This window comes from Phyllobates terribilis, unplaced genomic scaffold (genome assembly GCF_046119375.1).
Source record: "Phyllobates terribilis strain yellow unplaced genomic scaffold, ASM4611937v1 Scaffold_3__8_contigs__length_932513732, whole genome shotgun sequence".
In the NCBI taxonomy this organism is placed as follows: domain Eukaryota; kingdom Metazoa; phylum Chordata; class Amphibia; order Anura; family Dendrobatidae; genus Phyllobates; species Phyllobates terribilis.
Window position 1 is genome coordinate 204,460,986 of NW_027362763.1, and position 23,635 is coordinate 204,484,620.

At 43.3% G+C, this 23,635-nt stretch overlaps 1 protein-coding gene and 1 long non-coding RNA gene across 4 annotated transcripts in view; one reads left to right on the forward strand and one right to left on the reverse strand.

The window, feature by feature from the left end:
- The window catches only part of SEPTIN2 (septin 2), a 62,741-nt gene extending 58,964 nt beyond the window's left edge, over positions 1-3,777 (forward strand). For all 3 annotated transcript variants that reach the window (XM_073674555.1, XM_073674556.1, XM_073674557.1), the window contains 2 exons: positions 451-533; positions 617-3,777. In XM_073674555.1, coding sequence (XP_073530656.1) covers positions 451-531 — 81 coding nt within the window. In that variant the 3' untranslated portion in view covers positions 532-533; positions 617-3,777. The remainder of the gene's footprint in view (positions 1-450; positions 534-616) is intronic.
- The window catches only part of LOC141259080 (uncharacterized), a 35,004-nt gene that overhangs the window by 7,414 nt on the left and 3,955 nt on the right, over positions 1-23,635 (reverse strand). Inside the window, exon 2 of the long non-coding RNA XR_012318369.1 lies at positions 17,170-17,344. This is a non-coding gene — a long non-coding RNA (uncharacterized lncRNA). The remainder of the gene's footprint in view (positions 1-17,169; positions 17,345-23,635) is intronic.

Sequence of the window (23,635 nt, forward strand, 5' to 3'; positions counted from 1 at the left end):
ACATCATACAAAGAGAGCAATCAGTGGAGAAGGACATCATGGTCAGCAGAATAGAAGGAACAAGGCGAAGAGGAAGACCAGCCACCTGATGGCTTTATACTATCAAGATAACAGCAGAGAAGACACTGGTGTTTCTATCTAGGCTTGCACAAGATCGATCTTCCTACAAGAGCGTTCATTATCAAGTAATCATGGCTTGAGATCGATCTAAAGGCCGTTAAATAGTAAGAATATATGAAGATTGTTGGTTGTCGTTGAAATTGTTCATATCCATCACCTTTGGCCTAATGTGTATGGCTGCCTGTATTTCCACTGTAACTTGTCAGTCATTGTGGTGTCTGTAAAATGTTATTTTTGGCTGGTTGGATTTGTTTTTGACCAAATCCATGCAAAAGCAAATTACGGTAGTTTTCGTAAAACGTGGTTATTTATCTGTTATTTTTCTTACAGCTTCGACGCATGCAGGAGATGATTGCGAGAATGCAGGCTCAAATGCAGATCCAGAGGCAGGGAGGAGAAGAACATGTGTAGTGGTAAGGCTACATCTCTCTTGGTTTTACAGCTGCTTTCAATTCAGATCATCAACTTGTCCAGTAATTTTGTTTTCTCTTTCCAGGTCTGCAATCGCAGTACACAAGAGCAGTGCCCTCTGCGGAGATTTACTCGTGCCCTCTGCTGAGATTTACTTGTGCCCTTTGTATAGTACACTTTATTGCCATGTATTACACACACTTTTTTCATTATTTTTTCTTATATTTTTCAAGGATTTTTGTGGTGATAGAATAGAAACAATTTATATCCTCTATATGAGTCTTGTTGATAAAATTATTAGGGAACTGTTACATTATATAACTATTCACTGTTACATATAGTGGAAAACTGAATGGATCCTTGAGTGCATTGCATGGATATACACTGCTCACCTCCAATATTATCACTTGCGGTAAGCCCCCTCCTGCCTTTGGGAACTTGAATTTAATTAAAATGTTAAAATAATTGCTCGGACAACTGGGTAATTCTAGCTACATTCTAGTAGTACTTAAGATCTCACTTCAAGTAAAAAGGAAAATACCACTATAAATATCCTTTATATGTTTACCCCAGAAATGTGAAACCATAGTGATACTATTGGTCTGGAACCTGTAGCTTCCCAGTTGTTACAAAAAATAAAATAAAAACTAGCAACCAGCACAACCAGAGCAGGTTTAGAAGTTATATATCTTGACTGCATGAGACGTGGTAGCACCACTACCTTTATATCTGCAGGCCTGTAGACATTGAGGCATATTCAAGCCTGTGCATTTTTATACAGCTTAAACTTGGATTAGACAGTCCTCAGATGCACCAATTCTTTCACAGGGGATCATGCGAATTGATATATTGGGTACAACTTTAGATCTTTAAGTTTGCTTTACTACTATCTATGGTCCCAATTCATCATTTGCATTTTTTTAAAGTCTTTCTTTTTTTACGTTGAGGTATTTGTTGCCATTTTTGTGCCAATTTCTTAAAAATGGTGTAGGTTCATGAATTTGCTGCAAGAACAAAATGACCATTTTTGGCTTGTCTTGAGCTGCTTTTGCAACTTTTCAGAGCAAAAATTGACTATCTGGCATACTAAAAAATACATTAGCGGGATCTGGAGTGGAGTTGCCCCAAACTTTGAAACTTTTTAAAAAGTCGCAGTTGATAAATCAGGTGACAACATCTGGAATCGATAATTGGAACAGGTTCTGACAAGAGAAGACATTGTCTAATTTTTTTTTTTACTGCTGGCAAGAATAAATATATAAGTGAACCTAAGCCTAAGATACACACGTGTAGACTAGCTTTAAATGTCTATGGAATCTGCAGGCAGACGATTGCTGCATAACATTTTTTGGGGGGAAAACAATAACTTCAGATTGGAAAAATTCAGCTTGTCCTGCTGAAGGGTGTGTGTTGATCCCTAGTTAGACATTATTCTGCCGACCCATCCTGCTGAACATGGCAGGACTGACCAACATCAGTACAATGTCTGTAGCCATGGTGGTGCTACATCTGTGAAGACTTTTTTAATATCAGTACTGATATTTCATAAACTATTTGTACTGTGCTTGATTTAGCCATCAGCAGTAGCACTGCCTAGATATGTGCTCTAGTGTAGGCACTTAATTGCACACCCAGACTATGCAAGTTAAACTATCATCAGCTGGTAAAACTAAACGGTTGTCTTTTTGTTCTACTAAAACTGAGCTAAAGTTTTCAAATCTTACAACTTCACTGAACCAAGCTTCAATTCCAGTATTTTCTTTGCAGTTTGGCTCAGTCAGGTGTTCATGTTAACGCTATGTAGGGTAGTACAATCACATGAGATGGTATAAGACTCCTTATATACATTACAACGTATAGGACCTGCTTCAAGATTTTCCCTTGACATATAGTCTTTTTTACGTGACTGCAGACTGAACACACTGCGCACTGTGAGGATTCTTCAGTGTCGGCGCTGGGAGCAGGCAGTCATGTGACAGCAAATATGTGATTTGCATACATGCGGCTGCATTCTGACTAGACGTGTTTAGCCTCACTCAATACACTTGCATTGAGTGTGGTTGCACAGGTCTAGTCGGCACATGACCACATGTATGAAAATCGCACTGGAGAATCCGCACAGTGTGTGCGATGCGAGGATTCACAAGTCTGCAGTCACATAGTGTGACTGCAGACTTGCAGCCTAAGGCCAGCCAAACTCCTTTTAACTTTTACAATATGTGCCATATAATTCTGTGGTTGTGTGCCCACATTAACTATGGATGTCATAACAAGCCATAGCTATACTGTGAATATCTGAATAGCCTCCTGTTACAAGAAGACAAACGTAGAGTATTTTTCTTGATGAGTGTGAACTGTGCAATTAGCATGTAGATAAGGGCTCATTAAGACATTAGTGTTTCACATGTATTCTATCCGAGATTTTCACTCATGGACTACATGGATAGGTGTTATACATGGCTGTTCATATGGCAGAGTCTCTATACTCCACCGGAAGCATGCCGTGATTACTTCTGTAGGCAGTGCCCTATCTCCCAAGAGAGCAAAGGATTAAGCATGCTGAAAACCTACATGCCTAATCCTTGTCTCGTCTGTGGTTGGGAGGCCTCCATAAAAGTAGGGCTGACCATACATTGCTTGGCCCATGAATTCATGAGTTTTCAATAGGAGAGGGAATTTGGGTGTATTTCACTAAAGAAATAAAATTAATCCAACCAATCATTAGTCAACTGTGATGGCATAATAACTACATTTTACAGTTTGCTAGTTTAGTTTTATACCACTGATCCAATGTATAATAGGACCCACATTTATCGTTGAATGTATTCTTCTGTGCCTTAGGTCATTTTTGCAATGTTTAGGTATTTACATTGTAAATGTTTTTTTACTTTCATATACATTTCAACAAAATGTTTCACTTTTAATATTTGAAAATGTGAAATAAAGCTACTTTGAAGGGGTTTGTTTGCAGTTTGTCACTGCTACGTTGTCCCACAACTGCCGACTGTACAATGTTATGTCCTGTTAACACTACGGTCATGGCTTCCACTCCATCAGGTGTCTTTTAAGCTACACTATTCTTGCTGTTATAAAGAAAAATATCACTTAATGGAAACATGGTGATCAGTGGCGAAGTAGAAAATTGTCTTAATTGTCAACAAAGATAGCAGCAGCGTTTAGCCATGGCCTCATATTTTTGGTGCCTTTTTAAAAAAAAATAAAAAAAAATTGAAATGCATTAGAAAATTAGTGTGCTTTTACATACAACTGCAGCCAGATGTTGAAGGGAATCTGTTATGTTTTTTCTACCTACGGTAATTTGATTGGGGGCAGAAACCCGGATTCCAGCGATGTGTCACTTATTGGGCTGCTTAGTGTAATCTTTAGAAAATAATTATTTTATCAGCAGGAGATTATCACTAGAAGACTACTTGATCTGATGCTAGATAGTCCAGCCACACCGTCACCAGTGATTGGCAGCTTTTTGCCTATGCACAGTGTACACAGAAAGCTGCCAATCATGGGTGAGTAGGGTTTTACATAGCTCAGCATTCAGAAAACTGCTAGATCTGCACCAGATAAGTTATTAATCAAAACAGCAGCAAAGTGACCCATCACTACAATCAGGGTCTCTGCCCCTATATCATGCTTCTCTTTGATAGGGTAGCAAAAACCTGGTGACAGATTCCCTTCAACTGAAAGTCAATAATAAAAGCAATGTCTTATTGTTGTTTCTTTGCTTTGTCTTTTAACTTTTGAAGTGTTTTTCATGGCGCTTTATTTGTCCAGGTTATTGCATGCTCTAGGCATGCATTTATTTTTCTAATCCGCTTCTCTATAGAATTTAAAAAACGCATGTTAATAATGTATGCATAAACGTGTGAAAAAAAGCCTTGGTGAAGGAGACCAGCTTACAAAGACAACAATATATTTGCAGTAGAACACGTGTTTTTCCATGTAGATGAAGGATGAAAACTCCTTTTCAAGGCAAGCGATCATCAGAAAATGATCTATTGTTTAAACATTTTGGCAATCTTTTTTTTTTTTTTTTTATTCTCCATATCACGTCCTATTTTTAAAATGGCATAAAAATCTTGCAACGTTCACACTGGCCACTAGAGCAGCACACAAGCCAGTATTATTCAGATTTCAGACAGTGCTTGCCCTGGGAGAAATCCACAGCAAGGGCCCCAGGAGTTGTAACAGTGCACCAAACTCTTGGGCCAAGTCAAGGGTGCATTGAATCTTCTTTGCCTGAAAAATAACTTTTAAATCATATGCAAAGTACCAGTAACAGATATAGTGCTACTATGGTTGTTATAGGGGCTAAGTCCCTCTACAACACTGTATAGCCCATATAAAGTGCATTTTGGGGGCGACTGACTCCCTTTAAACTCTAATTTACTTTTGTTTAAGGCGTTACATATTCACATTGCAGAACAATAAAAGCTTGACTACAATAATACAGAATTATCTGTGTGAACACTTGGCAGATGACGTTTAATGTAGATAAATGTAGAGTAATGCACCTAGGGCGCAGTAATCCTATTGCTATATGTACATTAAATGGGAGTATACTCGGGACTACAAAACACAAGAAGGACTTGAGTATTTTGGTTACAAGTAAGCTGAGCAGCAGTACACCATGTCAAGCAGCAGCTGCAAAAGCAAACAAGATTTTAGGGTGTATAAAAAGATGATAAAATCCTGTGAATCTAATGTATTAAACCATCTATAAATAAGGCGACATCTTGAACATGGGATCCCGTTTTGGGCTCAAAATTTTAAGAAAGATTTTGGAAAGCTAGAGTCAGTTCAGAAGTGGGCAACTAGATTATTACATGGGGTGGAAGGCCTCTCCTATGAGTTACACAACGTAGGCTTTTTTAGTTAGGAAAAAAGTCATATCTAATTTTTGTGTATAAATACATGCGTGACCAATACAAAGGACTGGCGCATGATTTATTCATTCCCAGGGTCTTACAAAGGACCAGTTAACACTCATTACTAGTGTTGAACATTCCGATACTGAAATATCGGGTATCGGCCGATATTTGCGGTATCTGAATTCCGATACTTTTGCAATATCGTATACCGGAATCGGAAGTTCCCATAATGCAATGAGCCAGTTTCATTTTATTCAGCCAATGAGGATCCTAAGAAGTGTGGGCACATCCTGTTAGGCATGTAGGCATCTTAACTAATGGCATGGCTGTGATTGGCTGCTGAAATGATGTCATGATGCACTATAAAAGCCGCCGCTGCCATTTTGAGCTCACTCTGCTGTGAATTCAGTTAGGGATAGGATGCTTTTGTTCTGAGGGACAGTTTTAGCTACCTATTTGGTCTATTCTGCTTTACCCAAGCTACTTTATAAATCGCTGTGCCTTGCAGCGCTAGTGCACAGTTTTCTGCTGTTCACCGCTGTCTGCAAGGTCTGTGTGTGTGAGTACAGCTCACCCTGTAGTGTGTGCTTCAGCCACGTCTGGTTGTAGTGCACTCAGTGTGTGTCACTGCCTCATACATTGTCCTTTTTTGCCAATTCATAATTTTTCCTGATTTTCATCTGTATTCAGCTACATTGGTTCCAAACACACTATATAGGAGTAGTTAGAGGAGCCTTTCTGCAGCATTGTGCCCTGCAGCCCCAGCCAGATTAGTATTAGCCTATTTTTTGTAGACTCATCTATTGCATTGTAGGTTACCTTCCTACATTGTAATAGCTACAAAAAGTTTGTGATACTATCGGTATTACATCTTTGGGCACATCCAGTGTCTTTTTGTGACAAAAAAAACCTAAATAAAGTTCACCAAACACTCCACTTTACAGTTGTGTAGGCCACATTAGCTCATATTAAAGTCTAGTCCACACTTTATAAAATTAGTGTTTCTTATACCTGTTAACAGCTGTGCAGGAATAAGCACACTAAGCCCTTAGTACTTTTCTGCCTATCTTTATCAGTCTACCAAGATGAAGAAGGCAGGGAGTAAGACATGTGGTCGTGGGCGTGGAGTTTCTGCAGGGAGAGGACGTGGGGATTCTGTGCCTGCTGCGGGCACCAGTGACTCCGCATCCCCCAGTTTTACCAGGGAACAGTCCTTTATGCGCAGCTTTGTAGGAGCTAGCCGTACCCCACTGCTGCGGGAGGACCAAATTGAAGACGTTGTCGGATGGATGGCAGCTAACGCATCGACTTCAATTAGTTTCAGGTCCTGAGCACTGAAGAGCACCCATCTGTCTCTTCACCACCTGCCAAATTGCCCAGGCAGTCAGAGAGCCCTGGACAGGAGCCATCTCTACTTCTGTTCTCTGAATCTCTTGGCTTGGAAAGAGGGGGCCAGCCAAGCAGAATTCGAGAATTTAAAGAAGAGGTAGTATGCAGTGATGTGCAACCGTTTTGTCTCTCTGAATCTGAAGAGGCGGGTGGGCCAGTGCCTATGGTCAGCAGCAAACCTCAGTACGCATCTGATGATGAGACTCAGGTGCCACTTTCTGGTGCGTACTGTGCTGTCGAGACTACCCAGGAGAAGCAGTTGTTTGAAGAGGGTGGTGTAGATGATGAGGTCCTTGACCCATCATGGCGTGAGGGACAGGAAGGTGGTGGGAGCAGCTCTGAGGAAGAGATTCCCCGAACAGCCCAAAAAGGAGGGAGACGGAGGGGGCAGACTTGGTTGCCTGTAGCCTCCACTTCGGCACCCATTAGGAGCATGGCTCTTCCAAAGTCCAAAGCGGGCGCTCCAAAGACTTGCAGTGCCTGGTCCTTTTTTGACACAGTTGCAGATGACATTTGCTTTGTCAAATGCAAGCTGTGTAATCAGAAGGTGAAAAGAGGGAAAAGTGTCAGCAACCTCAATACCACAAATATGTGGAAACATGTGCGGACCAAGCACGTGGTGGAGTTACAAAAACACACTGAAGACCTAGGCCAACCTACAGCGCCACCTACCACCTCTTCAGCTCGTGTTGTAGCCTCTTCCTCCAGCTCACACACAGCTGGTTCGGCTTCCTCACAGGATCGCCACAGAAGAATCTCTGGCACTGTTGTACAGAGACACAGTGTAATTCCACCCACAGCACCACTTTCCCAGTCATCCTCACACTCCCAGGCCAGTCTACAGCCATCGTTAGCACAGGCATGGGAGAAAAAGTGCCCATACTCTGCAAACCACCCCCGAGCACAGGCTCTGAATGCTGACATTGCTAAACTACTGGCCCTTGAAATGCTATCATTCAGGCTGGTGGAGACTGACACCTTCCGTAACTTTATGGCATTGGCAGTCCCACAATACAACGTGCCCAGCTGCTTTTATTTCAGCAGGCAAGCCGTCCCTGCCCTGCAACATCATGTGGAGGGAAAAATTAAACATGCGCTACAAAACGCCGTCAGTAGCAAGGTCCACCTGACCACCGATGCGTGCACCAGTAAGCATGGACAGGGACGATACCTTTCCCTCACTGCCCATTGGGTAAATGTTGTGGAGCCGGGTACAGATCTTGAGAGTGGCGCTGTACGTGCTCTGCCAACTCCAAGGATTGCAGGAATCCAGTCTGTACACATTGACTCCTCCTCATACTCCAGTTCCTCTGAATCAGCGCTGCAGGAGCCGCCACGGTCTACCTCCACATCGACCCGTGAACGGTTACCTGTTATGATGACCGATATGAGCACAGCCGTGGTCAAACGTCAACAGGCCGTATTAAAATTAATTTCTTTGGGGAATCGAAGCCACACAGCGCAGGAGCTCTGGAATGCCATCAAGCAGCAGAGCGACGTGTGGTTTTTTGCCAGCGAATCTCCAGCCAGGCATGGTAGTGTGTGACCATGGCTGAAATCTGGTGGCAGCTCTGGGCCTAGGCAACCTCACTCACATCCCATGTCTGGCACATGTGCTCAACTTGGTCGTGCAGAGTTTTTTGAGGGACTATCTGGATCTTGATGCACTGCTTTACAAGGTCCGCATAGAGTGCGCTCACTTGCGGCGTTCCAGCAACGCAAGATCACGCATTGCAGCTCTGCAGCGCCGATTACGTCTTCCGGAACATCACATCATATGTGACGTACCCACCAGGTGGAATTCAACGTTACATATGTTGGAGAGGTTGTGTGAGCAGCAGGCAGCAGTAATGGAGTACCAGCTGCAGCAGGCGCAAACAAGTCGCAGTGCGCGCCGTTCACACTTCACCACCACTGAGTGGGCCTCTATGAAGGACATTTGCCACGTTTTGCGTGCCTTCGATTATTCCACGCGGATGGCGAGTGCAGATGATGCACTAGTCAGCATGACTATCCCCCTTATCTGCCTGCTTGAAAAAAACACTGCAAGCACTAAGAGACGAGGTTTTGGAAGAGGTGGAGGATGAGGAGTCACAAATGCCATCTGCTTCTCTACAGTCTGCGCAACGTGGTTCCTCACAAAGGCCTAGGCAGGGGACACTTTGTGAGGAGGATGAGGAGGAGTCAATGGATGAGGAAGACATCTGTCCAGAGGAGGGAGGTACACAATGCTCTAGTAGTCAGTATCTAGAGCGAGGGTGGGGTGATGCAGAGCAGGCAGAGATCACGCCTCAAGCAGGGGACAGCGTTTCTTGGCCAGTTGGCAGTCTGCAGCACATGGTTGATTTCATGCTGCAGTGCCTGAGAAACGATCGCCGCATCGCCCACATTCTCAACACGGCTGATTATTGGGTGTCCACCCTCCTAGATCCTCGCTACCGGGACAACTTACAAAGCCTCATAACACCATTGAACCGGGAGCGTAAAATGCGGGAGTACCAAGACGCACTGGTGCATTCCATCATGTTCTCCATTCCAACCGAGAGCAGTGCTGCTAGTGCTTTACAAAGCAGCTCAGTGCATCAAGGCAGTGGAGGAAGCTCTGCACAAAGAGGGAGCAGAAGCAGCGCCTCAGCACAAGGCAAGACCAGTATGGCCGAAATGTGGCAAAGTTTTGTGTCCCCGCCGCCACAAATGTCTACACCATCACAGACGGCTCCAGTCAGCAGGAGGCAACGTTTCCGACAGATGGTGACAGACTACATGTCTTGCCCTCTTAGTGTACTCCCAGACGGCTCTTCTCCCTTCAAGTTTTGGGTCTGTAAGCTGGATACATGGCCAGAGCTTAGTCAGTATGCATTGGAGGTGCTAGCTTGCCCTGCTGCTAGTGTATTATTGGAACGCGTCTTTAGTGCCGCAGGTGGTGTACTAACAGACTGTCGCATGCGACTATCCTCCGATAACGTTGACCGGCTTACTTTTCTCAAAATGAACAAGGCCTGGATCTCTCATGAATTTGCCAGTCCTCTTCCAGAATAAATAATTAGTTGGCAACAGTATCCAGGTCTCCTGTTGTGTTCATGTTTCTACCACCTGAACTGTAATCCCTGAGCTCCAACACCGCCAGTTGGCGCTCGAAAGTGCCGTCTGCACAGTCAACACTTGCTGCCGTGTTATTGGGTTTCAGTAATGTCAGCTGTTCCCCTGCTGTGCGGACGGCAATTTCTCCTGCTCTGTCCACATTCTCACTACTACAGATTTTAAAGTTGCTCCAATTACACCTCTGGCTCCTCTGTTTTCAGTATTATCCCTGAGCTCCAACACCGCCAGTTGGCGCTCGGAAGTGCCGTCTGCACAGTCAACACTTGCTGCCGTGTTATTGGGGTTCAGTAACGTCAGCTGTTCCCCTGCTGTGCGGACGGCAATTTCTCCTGCTCTGTCCTCATTCACACTACTACAGATTTTAAAGTTGCTCCAATTATACCTCTGGCTCCTCTGTTTTCAGTATTATCCCTGAGCTCCAACACCGCCAGTTGGCGCTCAGAAGTGCCGTCTGCACAGTCAACACTTGCTGCCATGTTATTGGGGTTCAGTAACGTCAGCTGTTCCCCTGCTGTGCGGACGGCAATTTCTCCTGCTCTGTCCACATTCTCACTACTACAGATTTTAAAGTTGCTCCAATTACACCTCTGGCTCCTCTGTTTTCAGTATTATCCCTGAGCTCCAACACCACCAGTTGGCGCTCGGAAGTGCCGTCTGCACAGTCAACGCTTGCTCCAGTGTTATTGGGGTTCAGTAACGTCAGCTGATCCCCAGCTGTGTGTCCGGTAATTTCTCCTGCTCTGTCCACATTCACACTACTACAGATTTTAAAGTTGCTCCAATTACGCCTCTGGCTCCACTCTGTTTTTAGTATTTACCCTGGGTTCCAGCACCACCAGCTGTTTCCAAGCAGTGTCTTTGGCACGGGTACTCCCTCCTGCCCAGCCTGGTTCCAGCACACCAGCTGTTTCCGGGTAGTGTCAACGTCACTTTGCCTCCAATGCGTTGTCCTGTCGTGTTGCGGTCGGGTTAGCCGACTCTATGGTGCCTGCAGTTTAGGTGACTCCTATGTGGGCTGCGGGATCTGGCAATGAAGGCTGGTTCCATAGTGCCAATAGGACAAGCACCCCCTGTAGGACTGTGGGTTTTGGTTACTGCGGCCGGCTCGCGGCCTTGAAACTTTTTTTTACATGGGTACCTTCTGCTACCCATCCGGGTTCCAGTACCGTCAGCTGGTTCTCGGCAGTGCCTTTGGCTTAGGTGCCTCCTTCTCGGTATCCAAGTTCCACCAACGTCTGCTGGTCCTTGGTAGTGCTTTCTGGCACAGGTACCTCCTGCTTAGTAACCGAGTTCCAGTACCGTCAGCTGGTCTTCGGTAGTTCCATTGGCTCTTGTACCTTCTGCTACCCATCCGGGTTCCAGTACCGTCAGCTGGTTCTCGGCAGTGTCTTTGGCACGGGTACTCCCTCCTGCCCAGCCTGGTTCCAGCACGCCAGCTGTTTCCGGGTAGTGTCAACGTCACTTTGCCTCCAATGCGTTGTCCTGTCGTGTTGCGGTCGGGTTAGCCGACTCTATGGTGCCTGCAGTTTAGGTGACTCCTATGTGGGCTGCGGGATCTGGCAATGAAGGCTGGTTCCATAGTGCCAATAGGACAAGCACCCCCTGTAGGACTGTGGGTTTTGGTAACTGCGGCCGGCTCGCGGCCTTGAAACTTTTTTTTACATGGGTACCTTCTGCTACCCATCCGGGTTCCAGTACCATCAGCTGGTTCTCGGCAGTGCCTTTGGCTTAGGTGCCTCCTTCTCGGTATCCAAGTTCCACCAACGTCTGCTGGTCCTTGGTAGTGCTTTCTGGCACAGGTACCTCCCGCTTAGTAACCGAGTTCCAGTACCATCAGCTGGTCTTCGGTAGTTCCATTGGCTCTTGTACCTTCTGCTACCCATCCGGGTTCCAGTACCGTCAGCTGGTCCTCATTAGTTCCATTTGCTCTTGTACCTTCTACTACCCATCCGGGTTCCAGTACCGTCAGCTGGTTCTCGGCAGTGCCTTTGGCTTAGGTGCCTCCTTCTCGGTATCCAAGTTCCACCAATGTCTGCTGGTCCTTGGTAGTGCTTTCTGGCACAGGTACCTCCTGCTTAGTAACAGAGTTCCAGTACCGTCAGCTGGTCTTCGGTAGTTCCATTGGCTCTTGTACCTTCTGCTACCCATCCGGGTTCCAGTACCGTCAGCTGGTCCTCGGTAGTTCCTCAGCCTTCTTGTACCTTCTGCTACATTTCCAAGTTCAAGCTTTTTGAAATGGTTCTTGGTAATCACTCTGGATCTCCCTGACGAGGACCCTGAAGACGAGGACCCTGAAGACCACCCCGAAGAAGACGAGGACCCCGAAGACGAGGACCCTGAAGACGAGGACCCTGAAGACCAACCTGAAGAAGATGAGGACCCCGAAGACGAGGACCCTGAAGACTAGTACCCTGAAGACCAACCCGAAGAAGACGAGGACCCCGAAGACGAGGACCCTGAAGACCACCCCGAAGAAGACGAGGACCCCGAAGATGAGGACCCTGAAGACGAGGACCCTGAAGACCAACCCGAAGAAGACGAGGACCCCGAAGACGAGGACCCTGAAGACTAGTACCCTGAAGACCAACCCGAAGAAGACGAGGACCCCGAAGACGAGGACCCTGAAGACCAACCCGAAGAAGACGAGGACCCCGAAGACGACGACCCTGAAGACTACGACCCTGAAGACCACCCCAAAGAAGACGAGGACCCTGAAGACGACGACCCTGAACACGAGGACCCTGAAGACCACCCGAAGAAGACGAGGACCCCGAAGACGACAACCCTGAAGACCACCCCGAAGAAGACCAAGAAGATGACCCTGAAGAAGTTGACCAAGAGGACAAAGAAGAGAAGACAACCACCAAGATACAGAAGAACAAGAGACAGAAAACCAAGAAGCAGAAGTACAAGAAGCTGCAGAACAAAAAGCGGAAGAACATTAAGCATAAGACTAAAAATCAGAGCAAAAGATAATATCTAAATTATAAGCAGAAGATGACTAAGCAGTGTATGGGGGTGAGTCCGCTCCTCCTCGTGGTGCCCCTGGAAAAGACCTGCTGCTGCAGGCCAAACTGAACACGGACAAATCCTGTTGTAAATCTTTTGTGACGGACAGAACGAAAGGTGTAATGTTCAAACTTTTATAGATAACAACTACAGGAATGCCTGTCACAAATAAGAATATGATGAAGAAGAAGAATATGAAGAAGATGAAGAAGTAGAATATGAAGAAGAATAATAGTTGAATAAGAAGAATATGAAGAATGTAAAAAAAAAAGAATAATACGAAGAAGGTGAAGAAGATTGAAGAAGGTGAAGAAGAAGTTGATGAAAAAGATGCTGATGCTGAGGATGATGAAGGAGAAAGTGTGGGAAAAGTAAAAAAGAAGGTGAAGAGCATGGAAGTAGTGAAACATAAATATCTGACAAAATATAAAAATACTTAACATAGTCAATATTTCCGTAATTCAGAACGTCTTAAAAAAAAAATATTAATTCCTGCTATTCCATTTGATTGGGCTAAACCTCTATGCCTTTATTGTCTCCCCCACCTCCCCCAATACATTGTACATTATTCTTCGTTGTTTTCCTTCATGTAGAATTAACCTACAAGGAAAGAAAGGGTTTATTTTCATTCCGATATTTCTGTCCCATTGACTTGCATTGGTTTCCGGTATCTGAATCGGCGATATCCGATACTTTTTGGGTATCGGTCCGATCCGATATTTCCCGATATCGGAAGGTATCGCTCAACACTACTCATTACATGTGAAGGAACGGTGATTCCAGCAGCTAAATAGGAAAGTTGTTCTTTACAGTTAGAGTAGTCAGACTGTGGAATGCGCTCACGGAAGAGCTACTAATGACAGACACTATATCAGCATCTATAAAAGGACTAAATGTTTTTCTCACAAAAGAAATGGTATTGTGGGTTATAAATAATCTAGCCATTGATGATGTATAACTGGTCAAAGAAGAGCCTACTGAAAACTGTTCTAGAAAAAACAAAGTATGAGTCTAATTTGTAGATTTTAATAAAGTTTGTGACATGGGAAACAAAATTGCCAAAAAATACAAAAAAACTGATTTAAACAGCAATTCTGATAGCTTCCTTTTTAAAAAAAAAAAAAAAACTTTCACCAATTTTAGCATGTTAAATTAACCACATTTTTTAATTTCTCATCTCTGTTGTGGAGATATTGGCTTTGAAAGTTTAGGTTGTAGTATGTGAGAAGTCCCAAAAGGATATTACCAGAGCTTTGGCTCTTGAGGTGTGTACTTTTTTCCCTGCAGGACATTGACCAATTATAAGCAGGATACCTCATGCAGACGAAAAAAATAACATTCCCCCAGAAGGTCAGAAAAACATGTCTTCTCCTGTGAGACATGTAATTACCGTATATACTCGAGTATAAGCCGACCAAAATATAAGCCGAGGCACCTAATTTTACCACAAAAAACTGGGAAAACTTATTGACTCGAGTATAAGCCTAGGGTGGGAAATGCAGCAGCAGCTGCTGGTAAATTTCCCCATCCTGGTAAGTATTGCCCACTCATCCCCAATCCTGGTATGCATAGCCCCTCATCCCCCAATCCTGGTATGCATAGCCCCTCATCCCCCAATCCTGGTATGCATGGCGCCCCCTCATCCCCAATCCTGGTATGCATGGCGCCCCCTCATCCCCAATCCTGGTATACATGGCACCCCATCACTGCACACAATAAAAAAAATAAACACTTCTACTCGCCTTCCTTCCCTCTACTCCAGCGCTTCTCCTGTTCTGCCAGCAGCTCACCTCCGCATCTGAGCAGCGCATGACCATGTGCCCTCAGACACCGAGGTGAGCTGCGGGGATATTCACTCCTCTCCACGCCGGGGCTATGGTAGTGGAGAGGAGTGAATATCCCTGTTCAACAGCGTGTGCACAGTGTCAGCAGCGCCGCCCATGGGCGTGGAGAAAAGTGAATATGCATTCTCTTTAGTAGCGGGCATGGAAGATCGCTGAGCTGCAGCGAGAGCTGTGGCGCTGCTGACACTGTGCGCTTGCTATTAAAGAAATGAATATTCACTCCTCTCCACTCATGGGTGTGGAGAAGGGTGAATATTTAATTCTCCTTTAGCAGCGGGCACACGTGGTAGCTGCAGCAGCAGGCTACTGTGTGTGCCCCGCTCCCCCGCCGCCGCAACCCCATCCCACCACCACTATCCACCACCGGAGTGTATATACAATAAATTATATACCCAAGTATAAGCCGAAGGGGGGGCTTTTTCAGCTTAAAAAATGAGCTGAAAAAGTCTGCTTATACTCCAGTATATACGGTATGTCTTAGCCCTGATCTCTGCAGCAACTGTGTAGTATAGAGCAGAGGTTAGTGTGATTACAAACACCTCTTGTAGCTTTCATTTCATAGCAGTCAGTGTGGGATAAGGGCGGGTACAGAAGAGCTAACTGTGATTTACAAACACCTTTAGTTTTCAAGCAAAACTCAAGCTAAAAATAAAATGAGCATGTATCCTGTAGGAAGTAAATAAATAGTAATAGTACATGAAAATAACGTGGTTCTTATTTAACATTGTTTTGTTAAAAAAAGCATGAAAGCCATCCTACCGCAACAAAGTGTACCACACCAAACCTAAAAAAGGGGGTGGACAAAAGTATTGGCACTGTTTGAAAAATCATGTGATGCTTCTCTAATTCGTGTAATTAACAGCACCTGTAACTTACCTGTGGCACCTAACAGGTTTTGACAATAACTAAATCACACTTGCAGCCAGTTAACATGGATTATAGTTGACTCAACCTCTGTCCTGTGTCCTTGTGTGTACCACATTGAGCATGGAGAAAAGAAAGAAGACCAAAGAACTGTCTGAGGACTTGAGAAACCAAATTGTGAGGAAGCATGAGCAATCTCAAGGCTACAAGTCCATCTCCAAAGACCTGAATGTTCCTGTGTCTTCCGTGCGCAGTGTCATCAAGAAGTTTAAAGCCCATGGCACTGTGGCTAACCTCCCTAGATGTGGACGGAAAAGAAAAATTGACGAGAGATTTCAACGCAAGATTGTGCGGATGGTGGATAAAGAACCTCGACTAACATCCAAACAAGTTCAAGCTGCCCTGCAGTCCGAGGGTACAACAGTGTCAACACGTACTATCAGTCGGCGTCTGAATGAAAAGGGACAGTATGGTAGGATACCCAGGAAGACCCCACTTCTTACCCCGAGACATAAAAAGGCAGGCTGGAGTTTGCCAAAACTTACCTGAGAAAGCCTAAAACATTTTGGAAGAATGTTCTCTGATCAGATGAGACAAAAGTAGAGCTTTTTGGGAAAAAGCATCAACATAGAGTGTACAGGAAAAAAAAAGAGGCATTCAAAGAAAAGAACACGGACCCTACAGTCAAACATGGCGGAGGTTCCCTGATGTTTTGGGGTTGCTTTGCTGCCTCTGGCACTGTACTGCTTGACCGTGTGCATGGCATTATGAAGTCTGAAGACTACCAACAAATTTTGCAGCATAATGTAGGGCCCAGTGTGAGAAAGCTGGGTCTCCCTCAGAGGTCATGGGTCTTCCAGCAGGACAATGACCCAAAACACACTTCCAAAAGCACTATAAAATGGTTTGAGAGAAAGCACTGGAGACTTCTAAGGTGGCCAGCAATGAGTCCAGACCTGAATCCCATAGAACACCTGTGGAGAGATCTCAAAATGGCAGTTTGGAGAAGGCACCCTTCAAATATCAGGGACCTGGAGCAGTTTGCCAAAGAAGAATGGTCTACAATTCCAGCAGAGCATTGTAAGAAACTCATTGATGGTTACCGGAAGCGGTTGTTCGCAGTTATTTTGGCTAAAGGTTGTGCAACCAAGTATTAGGCTGAGGGTGCCAATACTTTTGTCTGGCCCTTTTTTGGAGTTTTGTGTGAAATGATCAATGATTTGATTTTTGCTTCATTCTCTTTTGTGTTTTTTCCTTGCAAGCAAATTAAATGAAGATAATAAGACCAAAGAATTTGTGATTGCAATCATTTTCAGGAAGAAACTGAGTATTATCTGACAGAATTGCTGGGGTGCCAATACTTTTGGCCACCACTGTATGTGCTCTTTGCTTAGATAGCCGGTCACACTGCGACTCTGGTATAATTGGCTACAAGCTGTACGCTACAAAACCAAAAATGCCTCCGTTCTTGAGAATGCAGAGGATCTTTAATAAGAGGTACTTGCTAAGTTGCAAGTTTTTACAACTGCACTTTGCAATTTTACCTGTTTATGAACTTTAGACTTTAATTATTCATCTAAAAGGTCTATTGTTGCTGGAGAATACTTCCTTCACATCCTTATGCATTTTATAATTGCATTGTCTTTTGCAGGACTTCTTTTACATGCTTTTGGTCTTCTTTCCACAGCGATAAAGCAAACAGATGAGTGAAGTGCTTCACTGGGGGAAAAAAAAACAAAAAACAAATCAGGGTGCTAGTATTAGGCTTCAATAAATACCGTATGTATGTAAGAGATAACACAGGGTTTGCCAAGGTATGTTATCTGAAACTAAAATGATATCTCACACCCTGTAGGGAGCAGCAGCGTATTGTTCTGTCTAGTCACGTTAGCTGGCACAGGCAGCGGGCATCGGCCTGATCAGAGACTGATTGTCAGTCAGAGGTGTGTTCCAAAAGATATTCTCCACAATTTATCTTGATCTTGCTGAGTATTGAATTCTGAAAAGCTCCTGAAAAATCTCTTAAAGATTTATATCTGTTTGTGTTTTATGTTTTTATACTTTCTCCATATCTCTGCAAAGTGAGATAGAGTTGCTATTTTTGAAACAAAGAAGCGGTAGGCGAAAATCCTCATGGAGTGAACACTTACTTCCTCAGCTTTTTGCTATGTAGTCTCTGAGCAGTATGATGTAGGTACAAGCCCCTGATTCCTGCGATTTTACTTGCTGTCACTTTGATACAATCCCTGTTTTTTTTTGCTGCAGATCTGGCAGTTCTCTGAATGCTGAGCTCTGTATAACCCCGCCCGCCCACACCACTGATTGTACACAGGAAGCTGCCACTGTGCATTGACAGAAAGCTGCCAATCAGTGGTGGGGATGGGGATACACTGAGCAGTTCGCCAGGAGGTATGAGACACCTAGTCCTGTAGTGATATTCTACTGCTGATAAAACAATGATTTTATTGAAACAACACCCAACCTTGTAAGTGACACACTGCTGGACTCAGACTCTCCGTGCTTACATTATGCTGCTCACAAATTACATAGTAAACATCTGCTGACTGATTCCCTTTAAGTTTGCCTTTCTCATGACTAATTGATTACTCGTGTCTTTTCATATGAGAATGTTAACTGACTTGATCCGTTTGTCAAAAAAAAACAAACAGTAGAGTGCCATCCGTTATAGAAAACTATAATCAACACTAGCCCCTTTGGTTGACACTTATGTTTTTGCCCAACTTTAAGGATAGAGATAATGTGCATTTGCACCATTATACTGTTTAGTGGTCATATATTGCCTGTTTATAATACATCGCACAGGACGATGTGCAATGGGGAATGCTGTTTTTTTTTAATCAAAAGATCATTTCATCCGACAAACAAACATTTTGCTTAGTTGACAGGTGATCGGCAGCCTGTTTAGACGGCATGACTATTGGGAAAAGAGCCTTCTCGGTAGTCGGACAATGTAAATGCATCTCCAATGTCTATGAGACTCAATCAAGCAATGGTTATCTACTGCAGGATTAGCGGAATAGCCAGCACAATCCATTCAGAGGGAAACAGACATGCCACACTGTCACTGCTACTCCCTAACCATAAAAATCTAAGCTTTACACTCTAATGGTTATTAGTTACTAATGATAATGAGAAAAAAAACTTCTTCAACTTCTGCTGCTACAATGACCTATTTATACAACCCCTGGCAAAAATTATGGACTCACCGGGCTCGGAGGATGTTCATTCAGTTGTTTGTTGTTGAAAAAAAAGCAGATCACAGACATGGCACAAAACTAAAGTCATTTCAAATGGCAACTTTATGGCTTTAAGAAACACTAAAAGAAATCAAGATAAAAAATGTGGTACTCAGTAAGGGTAATTTTTTTTCAGACCAAGCAGAGGGAAAAAATTATGGAATCATGAAAAACAAACACACAAAAGAACACTCCAATACAGCACTAGTATTTTGTTGCACCACCTCTGGCTTTAATAACAGCTTGCAGTCTCTGAGGCATGGACTTAATGAGTGACAAACAGTATTCTTCATAAATCTGGCTCCAACTTTCTCTGATTGCTTTTGCCAGATCAGCTTTGCAGGTTGGAGCCTTGTCATGGACCATTTTCTTCAACTTCCACCAAAGATTTTCAATTAGATTGAGATCCGGACTATTTGCAGGCCATGACATTGACCTTATGTATCTTCTTTCAAGGAATGTTTTCACAGTTTTTGCTCTATGGCAGGATGCATTATCATCTTGAAAAATGATGTCATCATCCCCAATCATCCTTTCAATTGATGGGATAAGAAAACTGTCCAAAATATCAATGTAAACTTGGGCATTTATTGAAGATGTAATGACAGCCATCTCCCCAGTGCCTTTACCTGACATGCAGACCCATATCATCAATGACTGTGGAAATTTGCATGTTCTCTTCATGCAGTCATCTTTATAAATCTCATTGGAACGGCACCAACCAAAAGTTCCAGCATCATCACCTTGCCCAATGCAGATTCGCGATTCATCACTGAATATGACTTTCATCCAGTCATCCACAGTCCACGATTGCTTTTCCTTAGCCCATTGTAACCTTGTTTTTTTCTGTTTAGGTGTTAATGATGGCTTATGTTTAGCTTTTCTGTATGTAAATCCCATTTCCTTTAGGCGGTTTCTTACAGTTCGGTCACAGACATTGACTCCAGTTTCCTCCCATTCGTTCCTCATTTGTTTTGTTGTGCATTTCCTGTTTTGGAGACATATTGCTTTAAGTTTCCGGTCTTGACGCTTTGATGTCTTCCTTGGTCTACCAGTATGTTTGCCTTTAACAGCCTTCCCATGTTGTTTGTATTTGGTCCAGATTTTAGACACAGCTGACTCTGAACAACCAACATATTTTGCAACATTGCGTGATGATTTACCTTCTTTTAAGAGTTTGATAATCCTCTCCTTTGTTTCAATTGACATCTCTCCTGTTGGAGCCATGATTCATGTCAGTCCACTTGGTGCAACAGCTCTCCAAGGTGTGATCACTCCTTTTTAGATGCTGACTAACGAGCACATCTAATTTGATGCAGGTGCTAGTTTTGGAAATGAAAATTTACAGGGTGATTCCATAATTTTTTCCTCAGAATTAAGTGATTCCATAATTTTTTCCCTCTGCTTGGTCTGAAAAAAATTACCTTTACTGAGTACCACATTTTTTATCTTGATTTCTTTTAGTGTTTCTTAAAGCCCTAAAGTTGTCATTTGAAATTACTTTAGTTTTGTGCCATGTCTGTGATCTGCTTTTTTTCAACAACATTAAAGAACTGAATGAACATCCTCCGAGCCCGGTGATTCCATAATTTTTGCCAGGGGTTGTACCGCAAAAAAAACCCTTTTGTTAATAATTGGAGTGTTTGTGTGGAATCTGCAAAATGACATGAAAAAAAAAATAATTGTCTCACACCTTCTGTTTAATAGTCACTTATGTAAGTGAGACAGGCTCTGTATTCTATGGTTACATAACTATACACGGGCTATGTACACACAATTATCTTTTCTCACATAACATGTGAAAATAAAAGGTACATGTAATAACTGTGCCTTTCCTAGTGCTTGTGGGTAAGAACACTTCCTTTAGTGCTGGGATCCCCAACCTGTGACTTGTAGGACCATAAGGTGTGACTCGCATCTGTCTGCCAGCTTGGTGCATTGAGGAAGACACAAACTTTTAACAAAGACAGACATTCTGCAAATTTCAGTTGTGCTCAAAAGTTTACATACCCCGGCAGAATTTTTATTTTCTTGGCCTTGTTTCGGAGAATATGAATGATAACAAGAAAACTTTTCCTCCACTCATGGTTATTGGTTGGGTGAAGCCCTTTATTGTCAAACTACTATGTTTTCTCTTTTTAAATCTTAATGTCAACCAAAAACATCCAAATGACCCTGATCAAAAGTTCACATACCCTTGTGATTTTGGCCTGATAACATGCACAGAATTTGACTCAAATGGGTTTGAATGGCTACTAAAGGTAACATCCTCACCTGTGACCTGTTTGCTTGTAATCAGTGTGTGTGCATAAAAGCTGAGTGAGTTTCTGGGATCCAGACAGACTTTTGCATCTTTCATCCAGCCACTGACATTTCTGGATTGTGAGTCATGGGGAAAGCAAAAGAATTGTCTACGGGAAAAGGTAGTTGAACTTTATCAGAAAGGAAAGGGATACAAAAAAAATCCAAGGAATTGATAATGCCAGTCAGCAGCATTCAAACTGTGATTGACAAATGGAAAATCAGGGGCTCTGTGAAAACCAAACCATGGTCAGGTAGACCAACAAAAATTTCGGCCACAGCCACCAAGAAAATTGTTTGGGATGCAAAGAAAAAGCCACAGCTAACATCAGCTGAAATTCAGGACTCTCTGAAAACTAGCGGTGTGGCTGTTTCAAGATGCACAATAAGGAGGCACGTGAAGAAAAATGGGCTGCATGGTCAAGTCGCCAGAAGAAAACCATTACTGTGCAAATGCCACAAAGTATCTCATCTACAATACGCCAAACAGCACAGAGACAAGCCTCAAAACTTCTGGAACAAGGTAATTTGGAGTGATGAGACCAAAATTTAACTTTTTGGCCACCATCATAAACACTACACTTGGAGAGAGGTCAACAAGGCCTATGATGAAAGGAACACCATTCCTACAGAAAAGCATGGAGGTGGATCGCTGATGTTTTGGGGATGTGTGAGCTACAAAGGCACAGGAAACTTGATAAAAATTGAAGTAAAGATGAATGCAGCACGTTATCAGCAAATAGTGGAGGAAAATTTGCACTCATCAGCCCGGAAGCTGGGCATGGGACGTACTTGGACGTTCCAACATGACAACGATCCAAAACACAAGGCCAAGTCGACCTGTCATTGGCTACAGCAGAACAAAGTGAAGGCTCAGGAGTGGCCATCTCCGTCTCCTGACCTCAATATCATTGAGCGAGATTTCAAGCGCACAGTTCATGCTAGACAGCCCAGTAATTTACAGGAATTGGAGGCTTTTTGCAAAGAAGAATGGGCAGCTTTACCATCTGAGAAAATAAAGAACCTCATCCACAACTACCACAAAAGACTTCAAGCTGTCATTGATGTTAGATGGGGCAATACACGGTATTAAGAACTGGGGTATGTGAACTTTTGATCAGGGTCATTTGGATGTTTTTGGTTGTCATTAAGATTTAAAAAGAGAAAACACAGTAGTTTGACAATAAATGGCTTCACCCAACCAATAACCATGAGTGGAGAAAAAATTTTTTTGTTATCATTCATATTCTCTGAAACAAGGCCAAGAAAGGAAAAATTCTGCCGGGGTATGTAAACTTTTGAGCACAACTGTATTTACACTTTATGGGGTTAAACAGCAGTGATGACAGCTACCTCTGGTTGCTGCAGTTACAAGAAGATGCTGGCTGTGTAACACAGTTGACTGCGGCTTAGAAAGCTAGCTCATGATCCTGCTCCATAAATCAGCACCTGACGTGCACTGTAAATGTAAGCTAGAACCCAGCAAGAGATTAAAGAAGCACTATTACAACAACGGCAGTGAGGGGTTGGTGGATCTCACTTTGCATAATCTTCTGAGTGCTTTTGTTACTACATAATATTTACAATAATGACCAATTTGGGGTTCCCACTGTTTTATTAATGAAAAGGGCAGCCCCAAATTGGTGATGGGTATAGAAGAATGGAAGAAAACTATTCACACAAAGGTCCCGATGAATCAGATGCTCCTGATTCATTGAGAGACGTGTGCCTCACCACAAAAATTACTCCAGTCCTGGAATAAGATTTCTGATGTAAGGTACAAATTCATGACCAGCTATGGCGTGCCATCCCCGTCCTTCTCTCACCTCTGTCCATTTTGTAATGTGATCTTCAAAAAGACGTCCAAAGAGAAGATTCAACGTTCATGTTCCCTTGTCTGACAAGACTAGATTTAACATACAGAATGTAAAAAGGAAGAGGAGCCATCTTCCAAGAACAGAGAAGAAAGAGAACAATAGAAACCATAAAAGAAGAAAAAAAACGACAGCAGCATTTAGAACAGGTAAAAAAAAATACATTTATGGAGAGTGACATGTTCTCTTCAAAGGAGTCATCCAGTCACACAATATTGAAGACTTAGTCATAGGATAAGTCATCATCAATATGAGACAAGAATCAGCAGAAAGTAGCAGGTCCGGCAATGGCTGCTACACATTGAATAGAACTGCGCTCTGTAGCTCCATTATGTGTGTACATCCAGTCACCACAGGAGCAAACAGCTGATCAGCAGGGGTCCTGGGCGTTGGATGCCCAACATTCTGATATTAATGACCTATCGTATGGTTAATATCAAAAAACTGACCGTCACTTCTAAACAGAAAAATGTGAACAGGTGCAAGCTAAGAGAGCCACTATATATTTAACTAAGAAATTAAAGCAGCACTCTAGTATGCAGACATTGAATATATGAAATTGGAACTACATTACTGCT